The sequence below is a fragment of the Bidens hawaiensis genome, unplaced genomic scaffold, assembly GCF_021521415.1.
Source record: "Bidens hawaiensis isolate Kalapana, Puna unplaced genomic scaffold, B.hawaiensis_p1.1 tig00029595_1, whole genome shotgun sequence".
Taxonomy (NCBI): domain Eukaryota; kingdom Viridiplantae; phylum Streptophyta; class Magnoliopsida; order Asterales; family Asteraceae; genus Bidens; species Bidens hawaiensis.
In genome coordinates this window covers 182,918-195,544 of record NW_027494896.1, presented here as the reverse complement: position 1 = coordinate 195,544, position 12,627 = coordinate 182,918, and the positions used below count along the sequence as shown (strand labels likewise).

The 12,627-nt window shown below is 34.6% G+C and overlaps 2 protein-coding genes across 2 annotated transcripts; one reads left to right on the top strand and one right to left on the bottom strand.

Moving 5' to 3' along the window:
- Positions 1-1,245: 1,245 nt before the first annotated feature.
- Positions 1,246-6,196, top strand: LOC143579053 (putative LRR receptor-like serine/threonine-protein kinase At2g16250). The gene is made up of 4 exons (XM_077062465.1): positions 1,246-3,432; positions 4,138-4,266; positions 5,155-5,177; positions 5,282-6,196. Exons 1-4 carry the CDS (start codon positions 1,466-1,468, stop codon positions 5,887-5,889), a joined length of 2,727 nt encoding a protein of 908 aa, XP_076918580.1. The 5' UTR covers positions 1,246-1,465; the 3' UTR covers positions 5,890-6,196.
- An 82-nt stretch (positions 6,197-6,278) lies between these two features.
- On the bottom strand, positions 6,279-12,294 carry LOC143579065 (AP-3 complex subunit sigma-like). Its single transcript, XM_077062475.1, has 7 exons — positions 12,151-12,294; positions 12,025-12,067; positions 7,746-7,804; positions 6,921-7,017; positions 6,777-6,847; positions 6,509-6,600; positions 6,279-6,430 (listed from the first exon to the last, which is right to left on the bottom strand). The coding sequence occupies exons 1-7, from the start codon at positions 12,217-12,219 to the stop codon at positions 6,364-6,366; spliced, it is 498 nt and encodes a 165-aa protein (XP_076918590.1). The 5' UTR covers positions 12,220-12,294; the 3' UTR covers positions 6,279-6,363.
- Positions 12,295-12,627: the final 333 nt, after the last annotated feature.

Below are 12,627 nucleotides of genomic sequence, written 5' to 3'. Positions count from 1 at the left end.
CGTGTATATATTAATCACAGAGAAATAAATGCTATAAATAATTATTCTATTTTTTTTAACATCTATAATTATAAAGTTTAATTTTGTTGCATTAATTAATCCTTATATGTCTTTATGGGTGCAAACAAGTTGAGCCACTTGCAAGCTACTTGAACTCAAATTGATACAAACAAAAGAAGAAGCTCGAAACGAGCTGATCTCGAGCATCAAATAAAGCTCGTTTAGTTAGCGAACCTGAACTCAAACTATGTATGAGAAGCTTGGTTAGGCTCGTCAAGCCTTAACAAACCATGTGTATATTTAAGTCTACCTATTTCAAGCTTTCATGTATTAATTTAACTTTGCACACACAACTCAAGCCGAGCTTTGCCTTCTTTAAAGTACTACACGAGCGCGATCAAGGTTTTTTCTAAAAATATACAAAATAATTAAAAAAAAACCTATAAAAATATTTAATAAATAACAAACAAGCTGATCATAAGCTTTTAAAAAATAACAACTCTCGTGAGTCAAAACTAGCCGACTTGTCTGCACTCTTGCCATCAAGATACATTGAATTAATATCTAGTAATTTCAATATTAATCAATGAAATTAAATGTTGTAATATTATTATTACTAAAGTGTAATCAAACATCAATAAATATAATTTATGTTGTCTCTAAATACATATACAATATAACAAATATATACAGTATAATTGCTACTTTTCAATATTAGTTATAAAATTAAATGTCGTATATCATTCTTATCATTGTGTAATCATATATCCATATAATTTATGTAGTGTGTACACGGGAAATGATCAGAGAAAGTCAGAAAACTAAAAATTTATATAGAAACCAATAAAACCACTACAAACCCAATCAAATTTTTTAATTTTCTTTTCATTTTCTTAATTATAAAGTTAAAAACGTAAAATTTTTTTGAAAAAACAATAAAAGAATATGCAGCCACGAAGTGTGTATATGTAACTTGTATACTATATATATGTATCTCGTAAGAGATACATATATATAACTCCGTAAGTTACATATACGTACTTCGTGAGCTGCATATTCTTTTATCTTTTTTTTTTATCTTTTTTTATGTTTTTAATCTTATAATTAAGGAAATGAAATGAAAATTAAAAAATTCATCTGATAGATATAATAATAATAATAATAATAATAATAATAAGATATAGATTTAGACAATAACATGTTAACTCAAGCAAAATCACTTACTTTTGGACTCATACACCCACACACAATATTATTATTACTATCACCTATACACACGCCCATCTGTATCTACATCATACACACACATATATATATACACATATATATATATATATTTACACTCCCACCACCACTTACCTCCAGTCAACGTCCTCCCCTCCTCACCGGATCTTCACCGCACTCCCATTTTCCGTTCCAAGGTACGAACAATGTAATAATAATAATAACAATAATAATAAAAATAATGTCACATAATAATAATAACATTCTCGTCGCAATTTCGTTAATATTCTTCTTCTTCAATTCCACATTCCAACAATCTTTCAACAATAATAATAATACGGCCAGATTCCGGGCAGAACGGGCAGCTCTATTACAAATCCGGTCAACACTGGGCATACGATCAAAACAATGGCCGATTAAATCAAACCACTGTACGAACTGGGTGGGTATCACTTGCCAAAACGGCACCGTTTCGGGTATAAACATATCCGGGTTCAAAAGAACCCGAATCGGCAACAAAAACCCGCAGTTTTCAATCGATTTCACCAATTTAACCAACTTGGTTTTCTTCAATGCCTCCAATTTCCCATTACCCGGTTCAATTCCGGTCCAATTCGCTACCCAATTGCCCAATTTACAGATTCTTGATCTTAGGGTTTGTCGGATTATCGGGTCGGTTCCGGATAGTTTTTCCGGGTTGACAAATTTGGGGGTTTTGTATCTTTCGGGTAATTCGCTATCCGGGTCGGTTCCGGATAGTCTCGGGTTGTTGACCCGTCTCTCGGTTCTTGATTTGTCGAACAACACGCTTACCGGGTCGATCCCGGACTCGTTCGGGTCGTTAACGAGTATTTCGATGTTGGATATGTCGTTGAATTACTTGTCGGGTGTGATCCCGGAGAGTCTCGGGAACTTACCGAATCTCCGGGTTTTAAATTTTTCGGGTAATAGTCTTTCGGGTTCGGTGGCAATGTTAAGTAATGTTACCACATTGGTTTTTCTTGATCTCGGGTCGAATGCGTTTAGTGGGGAGTTACCGAAAGAATTTAAAAGGTTAACGAGCTTGCAGCGGTTGGTTGTTAGGAAGAATGTGTTAACCGGGAACTTGTCGGGTGAGTTGTTTAGTGATGGGAGTAAGTTGGAAAGTTTGGTTTTGGATCATAATAATTTTACGGGTGAGATTCCGAGTGCGTTGTGGGGGGTTTCGGGTTTGAGATTCGTGGACATTTCGGTTAATAATTTTACGGGTGAGCTTCCGAAAGTTGGGAACTTTACATCTCGGGTGTTGAATCTTTCGCATAATATGTTTTACGGGAACATAATGCCGGTTTTGAGGAGTTTTGATTCGGTGGATTTGTCGTATAATTACCTGCAAGGTAAGGTACCGGATTATTTGCGTAACGGGTCGAGGGGTGTCGTTTCGTTAAACCGAAACTGCCTTCGAAACACGACGGGTCAGAAAACGGTGCGGGAATGCGCAACGTTTTATTCTTTAAAAGGTTTACAGTTTGATAACTTCGGGTTACCGAACGGGACGGTGCCGTCGCCGCCACGTGGCGGCGACGGCGATAGTAACCGAAAGTGGATAATATTGGCTGCGGTTTTGGGTGGTGTTGGTCTTGTAATACTTTTAGCGATTGTCGTGTTAATAGTTGTATGCTGTCGGAAACGGCCTGCAGCTAGTCAACGAGGGACAGGTGTGGGACCCGCCCCGGCTGCAGCCGAGCCGCCGCCTCCCGAGGTGGCGGCGGCGGTGCTAAATCTTGCACGCTTGGGAGACTCGTTTACTTACAAGCAGATTCTCGCAGCGACTAATGATTTAAGTCCCGAAAATCTGATAAAAAAGGGTCACGCAGCGGATATTTTTAAAGGTGTTCTCGAAGGGGGGACGTTTGTGGTAGTTAAACGATTCGAAATGGGGCCCGGGAAGGAGGACAAGTGTATGGTGGAGTTGGATTTTTTTAGTAAGGTGGCGCATGCGCGATTGGTGCCGCTTTTGGGATATTGTTTGGAGAATGAGAATGCAAAGTTTTTGGTGTACGGGCACATGCCGAATGGGGATTTGGCGGGCTCGATGTATAGGATAAGTGATGAAGATGATGATAGTTTACAGTCGTTGGATTGGATTACTAGATTAAAGATTGCGTTAGACGCTGCTGAAGCGCTTACTTTTCTTCATCATGATTGTGTTCCGCCCATTGTTCACAGGTATAATAAGATATATGCTATATATATGCGTGTGTGTGTGTGTGTGTGTGTGTGTTTCAAATCTAAAAACATGCAAAAATGGCATTTTTTTTATCTGCATCGCATAAAGTGCATTAAATCGTCACACATATGGTTGCTAATTATGGTTTACTATTAAAATGTGTGTTAATGTCATATATATCCTCATAAAAGCTCTAACATTTACATAAAATTTTCAATATTTGATAATATTTACCCTTGCAAAACACTACAAAAACCATATTTAAACAACCCCCCCCCCCCCCCAAACAGCCGAGTTTTTTGAATAAACGAATAGCACAATATTCATTGCAATGTTTTGCAGTAATACTTTGTTTTTTTATATGTTTATTAGGTTTTAACAGATTGTTATAAGTATTTGTTTAATGTTGTATACTCTAGAATGAATACATATTGTATTTTTGCGTGCTTTTAACGAGTAAACATGATATCATGAAATTTAGAACGATAAATAATACAAGCATGAATTTCTAAACTTTAAGGATGCATATGAAAATTCGTCATTTTCTTAAAATAGCGTAACCATAATTAGCAGGCATACATGTGACAGATCAAAAGAAACACGAATATTCGTATAATGAAATAGTCTATTTAGTGGTATATTTTTTGCTAAAATGCATTTTTTTTCTTTTATTAAAACTTGGTGTTTTTGTTTTGTTAATGAAGAGATGTTCAAGCAAGTAGTATACTTCTCGATGATAAATACGAGGTGCGGTTCGGGAGCTTAAGTGAAGTGTGTGTACAAGAAGGGGACAGTCACTCGAGTCGGTTCACAAGGTTGCTTAGATTACCTCAGTAAGTACTCAAAACCTAAAAACAAACATGCTTATTATGCTTAAATATTATAATCAAGAAACTTGTCTTTATATGCCAAATGGATTTTGTTTTTATGCTTAGGGAGTATAGTTCCATACATCAAGGCCTATAATTGGAAAGTTTTTTTTTTGTTTTTATTTGTCGTTTTCAGGTCGTATTCGATTGCTTGTCGTTATATGATTACGTGTGTTTTTCCCTTGTTTAGTTATGATTTTCAGGTGAATTGCATGACAAAATGGATATATGTAGGTTAACCCTAATACATATATAATGTATGCACTTTTAAAAGAACCTGCTTTTAGGGTATTATGATTTAATGTATGCGTCTTTGAAACATACAAGTTAAAACTTGAAAAAGATAATCACTCGGGTCAAAATTAGCATGATTTTGATAATTGCTGCGACTTTTAGTTTGTAGTAGCCATAGTTATCAAATGTGCTAGGCGCACTCAATGTGCATAGGCCTCACTTGGAGCCTAGGCGCAAGGCGCAAAAAAAAAAACGAGGGCTTGAGAAAGAAAAGGCGCGCTTAAATAAAATTTTTAAAATATATAATGTGTATAATAAATTATACTATGGTTGTTGCTTTAATTTTTTAGGTTGGATTTAGATACTGAATAAATGTATTTCTTAAATTACCAAGAACACGATAACTAGTAGATTTTATAGAAACATAGATCAAACGTTTTACTGATACGGATATCCGAGTTATTAGGTTAAATCTGATTATTTCCAATGTTGTTAATTACTTAATTATATATGAGTATGTTATTACATTGTTTAAGAAGTATACAAATTATAAACATTTTTGTGGTAAATCATTTAAATTCGCTGTTTTAATCAGAAATTTTTGTTTGTTTGATGCAGGACTTCTGAACAAGGTGCTTCTGGTATGTTTCTTGATCTTATTTCTAGTTATTTTTATGTTTTTTAATTTCCATTTTTCAGAAAAAATTTAAATGTGACTTAAATTTGTTTGTACTTTCAATATTAGGGCAAGCGACCGCCACATGTGCGTATGACGTGTACTGTTTCGGTAAGGTGTTACTGGAGCTTGTAACGGGCAAAATGGGAATTAGTGCATCGAACGATTCATCCACAAAAGAGTTACTAGATTCGATACTTCCATATATCAACATATACGACAAAGAACTCGTGACAAACATCGTAGACCCCTCGTTAATCATAGACGAAGATTTGTTAGAAGAAGTGTGGGCCATGGCAGTTGTGGCAAGATCTTGTCTCAACCCGAAGCCCGCCCGAAGACCGCTTATGAGATACGTGTTTAAAGCTTTAGAAAACCCGTTAAAGGTAGTTAGAGAAGAAAGCGGAAGCTCGGCTCGGATGCGTACACCGTCTTCTCGGGGTTCATGGAACGCAGCTTTGTTTAGTAGCTGGCGGCAGCAGAGTTCGGTTGACGTGGCGGTAGGGGCAGGACCGAGTAGTCTTAAGCGGTCGGGGACTAGCGGGTCACAGTCGGGGAGTGGCGGGCAAAATGGTAATAACGGTGATCATTCGTCGTCAAACCGAAAGCATTCGAAGGATGTGTTTCCTGAACCGTTGGATGCGCAAGACGAGGCGAGATCCGACAGTGGGCATTGATGGAGATAGATTGATTATTATTCTTTGTTAATAATGCATCTAAGTACACCCCCAACCCACCATGGCAGGTAAAAGTTGATGATACAGAAGATTTGTTTCCTTTGTTAGAGACATAAAAATTGCAATATATAGAGATAGAAAAAAAAAACCCGGTTTTGTTGTTTATGGTTGTTAAAACCATGAGATTTCTAGTTGTAATTGGTGGGTGTTTTTATTTTTTTCTTCTTTTGTGGAGTTGTAAATTGGAATGGATTTTGTTTTTATCTAAATTAAGATTATTTATTGGTCTTTTTAGTTTGTTTTATGATTACGGTAACACCATACGCAAGCACACACCTACGCTGCATATAAAAATATGTCCAGAACTAAAAAAACAGAGTCCATAAGTAAAAAAAACAGAGTCCATGTCCATATTTATGGCTACAAGAAACGAGGCGCAGTTAAATTTAAACGACATAATACAAGTTATGATGTTTATCGTCCCTGCCAACCGGATATGGATTTTGTCACTCGCACGATTGAGTTTGGGGTCTTCTCCAGCCTGCACAAACGCACGTAGTTTTAGTTCTGTAATATGCGCGTGTGTGAGAGAGAGAGAGAGAGAGAGAGAGAGAGAGACCATGAAATTTCGTCAACAGATTTGACGACTTCAGAAGAACTCATTTCGACAACTTGACCACCCAAAATAATCTCATTGAGGATGGTATGCACCTGCAAATTGAATTGAGGCAGAGTATTGATGGGTCCCACGAGTGAATATCAATATGATACGAGAACAATGGTATTGTTTATTAAAATTTGTAACAAGATATGAAATAAATAGTTTTAATAAGCGGATTTCGTTATCATTCACATGGAATGAATAGAGGAAAAGAGAGAGAATTAACCTTGTTGAAATTGAAAACGATATCAAGCTCGCACACGTTATGGAAACACTTGTCTAACGTCTCCACGAATACTGAAATTTGAGATATTAAAACATAATTACTACAAGATATACACACACAATATCAAACTAAAAGCAGACATACCTTGCATAAGATCTAGTATGGCAAGTTCATTTTCAGACTCATCAAATATGACAATGAAGTATAGTGTAGCGAAAGTCTTGTACACAAGTCGGGTATCCTGCAGGCACAAGGACCTTTTTGTAATTATTGTATACTTGAAAATTTTAAGATTATAAAACAAGCAATTAGCAAAATGGCAAGAAATGCTAGTCAGCATAGAACACCTCAAAGGTATATTTTGATATGAGAATATTTTAAAAAGGAAACCAATGTTAATATCTGTAATCTATTAGGTAGAAAACACAATATGGAGAGTTATGTAAGCTAGAAAATATGGAGAGTTATGTAAGCTAGAAACCGGAAAGGTTTCCTTTAAGGTGGCAATTTCAATTCGTTTACGGGTGTATAAGCAGATTTGGGTTATGCATTTTCTCTAACGGGCCAAACGGTAGAACATTAATGTAATCTTCGTTTAGCTAAAGTAGAAACACGTAGAGCTCTGTTTCTATTATGAAGTTAATGGCACTTGTTTCTATGATATAAAATTTCCGTCATATTCTGGAACATGGGAATTATAAGAATAATAAAGGCTATTTGTGTCCTTCCTTCCCGTTTACACAACTTTATTGTGAAGAATGAAAGCTACTAATATGTTACTTTCAAGTTTAAACAATAAGAGTATAGACTATCTTTTCAGCCTAATTGTCAATCCCAAGCACACAGAAGGACCAACACCAGTGAATATTATACGCTAAAAGAGAGAAACTAAGTACTGAAAAGGGTAATTCATCTTAGCGGTTTGACACGCGATCTTATTCAACATATAACATTAAAAAATATGCATACCGGTCCAAAAGTTGAATCTTGAACAAAGTTGCTCACATTCTCAGGTCTACTGCATAGAACTGTTCATGACACAAAACGCACAATAATTACAATAACTCATAGGATTACAAATTACAATGTCCACAACACAAAATGCACAATAATTTCTCTATCTAATTCCATATTTAGACAATTATGGATTCGAAATCAGATGTAATACACAATGGATTCATTTTGGCATGAAAACCAATCGATCAGCCTGATTATCGTATTATCAATCACAGCTTAACCACATCATGTGAAGATTTTCTTAATCTAAAATGATCAAAGCTTCAACTAGACAGCTAGTAATAACTCCTAGGGTTACAAATTACAATGTCCACGACACAGAATGCACAATAATTTCTCTATTTAATTTCATATTTGCGCACTTATTATGGATCCGAAAATCAGAATTAACAGGAACGGAATCTATTTGGAATGTAAACAAACCAATCAGCCTGATACTTGTATAATCAATATTATAAGATTAACAACACAAACTCGCAATCAAAATAGACCTGCGTAAATATCTGCGATCAAATTACATCAATCACAAAACCTAAACTACAAATTCAACCTACAGTTTATCAAAATTAGGGCTGTCCAAACCGCTCTCCGCTCGCTCGGAAATTGCTTGGAAAATGATCGCTCGTTTTTTCGCTCGATTGTAAACGAGTCGCTCCACTCATTTCGGTTGTAAACAGCAAAGGTCCGTTCGGTTCGGCTCGAATATTTTTAATTAATTTTATATATTATTATATATGCACAAATACACAATTTATTTTAATTTTATCTTAAATATTGAAATATTGAATTATAAGTATAATTATTTTTTATTCATTGAATCTTCATGTACTTTAAATGATTAATAAGTAAAACATAACTATATTTAGTACTCAGCATTTTAATATTCAAGATTGATTATAAAAATAAATTATATATTTGTGCATATATAACTATATAAATAACTATTTTTTAATTATTAACTGTTTAAAACAGACTTTAAATGATTAATAAGTAAAACATAACTATATTTAGTACTCAGCATTTTAATATTCAAGATTGATTATAAAAATAAATTATATATTTGTGCATATATAACTATATAAATAACTATTTTTTAATTATTAACTGTTTAAAACAGACTTTAAATGATTAATAAGTAAAACATAACTATATTTAGTACTCAGCATTTTAATATTCAAGATTGATTATAAAAATAAATTATATATTTGTGCATATATAACTATATAAATAACTATTTTTTAATTATTAACTGTTTTATATATATTATATCCAACTTCAAACTTGTGTTCTTATAAAACTACCAATTTATGTTGTTGTATTTTATATTCAACTTCAAACTTGTTTCTTACAATAAATTTTAAAGTGTAAAAAGGGAAAGTGTAACAGGGCCGGCTCCAAAAAGACGAAATTTTTTTGGACCTTAAGTAAAACGAACATTTTTTTTGGGTTTAAACAATTTAATTTGAAGTGGGCTTACTTAGCTATGATTTGAGTTGTATAAAAAACCTGTGTATAAAAATAAACATAAAAATGTCTCAACTAAGACTAGAAACCAGAACCTCTTGGTTGGATGTCATACATCTTTGCCACTAGACCAAGCTAGTGGTTATGAAATTATGTTGAAACATTGATTATACATAATTAATTTCATAAAAATACATATAATTTTTTTTTAAAAAAAAATTTCGGGCCTAGCGGGGTGTCGGGCCTGTGGCCGTCGACTACCCGGCCACACCCCTAGGCCGGCCCTGAAGAGTAATGCTCCTAAATTCACTCGATACCACTCGAAAATATGTTGAAACATCTTTGCCACTAGACCAAGCTAGTGGTTATGAAATTATGTTGAAACATTGATTATACATAATTAATTTCATAAAAATACATATAATTTTTTTTTTAAAAAAAATTTCGGGCCTAGCGGGGTGTCGGGCCTGTGGCCGTCGACTACCCGGCCACACCCCTAGGCCGGCCCTGAAGAGTAATGCTCCTAAATTCACTCGATACCACTCGAAAAATGCTCTCTTGATTTTAGCTCGGTTTGATTTATGCCAATTGGTTCGTGAACAGCTAACCAAACAAAAATTCGTGTTCGTGAACGGGTAATGACTAATGAACGCGACTGAACGATCACGAACAATGTACCATTTGGTTTGCAATGTGATTTGTTGATTTTGATTAGGGTTGTTCACGAGCCGTGCTGAACCGAGCAAGGGCTTGTATGTTCCTTGGCTCAATTACAAATCGAACCGAACCGACCGGCTTAAAATCGAACCGAGCCAAGCTGAACCGAGCAAGGGCTTGCATGTTGCTTGGCTCAATTACAAATCGAACCGAACCACTCGCTTGTTCGCTAAAAGCTTAATAAACAAACATGAACAATGCCTTACAGCCTTAACCTAGGGCCACAATGCCCACAACACAAAATGCACAATAATAATAATTTCACTACCTAATTCCATATTTACATAATTATAGATCTGGAATCTATCATTCAGATAGATAATCCTATTGCTAATTTCTAATCACAGCTTATGAGCTTAATAACAACGATAGACGAGCACGATTAAAAACACAAATTAGCGATGAAAACCACCTGCGTTAAATATCCGCGATCAAATTACGTCAATCACAAAACCTAAACTACAAATTCAACCTACAATTTATCAACACATCACATTGCAAAATAAAAACAATACACTATTCGTTCTCGTTCGTTTGTGCTCCTGAACCGTTCGTTTGTACGCTAAAATCTTAACGAATGAACATCACCAATTCCTTATTCGGTTCGGTTCGGTTCGCTTACAGCCTTAACCTAGAGCCACAATGTCTACAACACAGAATGCACAATAATAATTTCACTATCTAATTCCATATTTAAGCAACTATATATCCGAATATAGCATAAAATGAATCAATAAGATAGACACTCCTATTACTAATTTCTAATCACAATTTATGAGCTTAATAACAAAGATAGACGAACACGATTAAAAACACATATTCGAGATGAAAACACACCTGCGTAAATATTCGCGATCAAATTACGTCAATCACAAAACCTAAACCACAAACTCAACCTACAATTTATCAAAATCAACAAACCACATTGCATAATAAAAACAATACACTGTTTGCGCTCATGAACCGTTCGTTCGTCTGCTAAAATCTTAATGAACAAACATCAACAATGCCTTATTCGGTTCGGTTCGGTTCACTTACAGCCTTAACCTAGGGCCACAATGTCCACAACAGGAAATGCACAATAATGATAATAATTTCACATTTTCACTACCTAATTTCATATTTACATGATTATAGATCTGGAATCTAGCATAATATGAATCATTCAGATAGATAATCCTATTTCTAATTTCTAATCACAGCCTATTAGCTTAATAACAATGATAGATGAACACGATTAAAAGCACAAATTCGCGATGAAAACACACCTGCGTAGATATCCGCTATCAAATTAACAAATCATATTGCAAAATCAAACAATACACTGTCGTTCTCGTTCGTTTGTGCTCCTGAACCGTTCGTTTGTCCGCTAAAAGCTTAACAAACGGACATCAACAATGCCTTATTCGGTTCGGTTCGGTTCGTTTACAGCTTTAACCTAGGGCCACAATGTCCACAGCAGGAAATGCACAATAATGATAATAATTTCACATTTTCACTACCTAATTTCATATTTACATGATTATAGATCTGGAATCTAGCATAATATGAATCATTCAGATAGATAATCCTATTTCTAATTTCTAATCACAGCCTATTAGCTTAATAACAATGATAGATGAACACGATTAAAAGCACAAATTCGCGATGAAAACACACCTTCATAAATATCAGCGATCAAATTAACAAATCGTATTGCAAAATCAAACAATACACTGTCGTTCTCGTTCGTTTGTGCTCCTGAATCGTTTGTTTGTCCGCTAAAAGCTTAACGAACGAACATCAACAATGCCTTGTTCGGTTCGCTTACAGCCTTAACCTAGGGCCACAATGTCCAAAGCACAAAATGCACAATATAATAATAATAATAATAATAATTTCACTACCTAATTCCATATTTACATAATTACAGATCCGAAATCTAGCATAATATGAATCAATCAGCTAGCTAATCCTATTTCTAATTTCTAATCACAGCTTATGAGCTTAATAACAACAACAATAAACAAAAACAATTAAAAGCACAAATAAATTAGCGATGAATTAAGACCTGAATATATATTCCGAATGATTTCCTGTTGTTTCTCCACCGGCTAACCTTGCAATTAATTGAAATTGAAACTAAACTGATTATGATCCGGTTATTAATAATAAGAATAATATTATTAGAGAGAACCTGATAATCGTAGAATTTGATGAGACGTGGTTTGCCTTGATCGTTGATTATTATAACCGCTCGGATCATCGCCGGTGATAATTGTTTGTTCAGTTTCCGGTGATGTAGAAAATAACGAATAATAATACGGACTGTTATGGTTGATCAATTAATTCTATTTAATTAATGAATGTATTATATACGTTTCGAAAATAAAATGTTTTTGAGAGCATTTATTTGCACTAGCGATCAACTCGGGACGATACCGGTATTGTTACTGAAATGTTCGGTTCGGTATCGGTATTTCGTGCAAAATTCGAGAAATATCGGTATCGTACCTACCATCCTGGTAATGAAAACTTAGAATGTGATAGCGATTCGGTACTGAAAACTAAGCTTTTTTTTTTTTGATATTACGTGGTGACTTTCGGATTTTGTGTTGATTTAATGATTATTACTCTCAAATTAATATATGTTTGTCTGTGTTCGTTAGTGTTT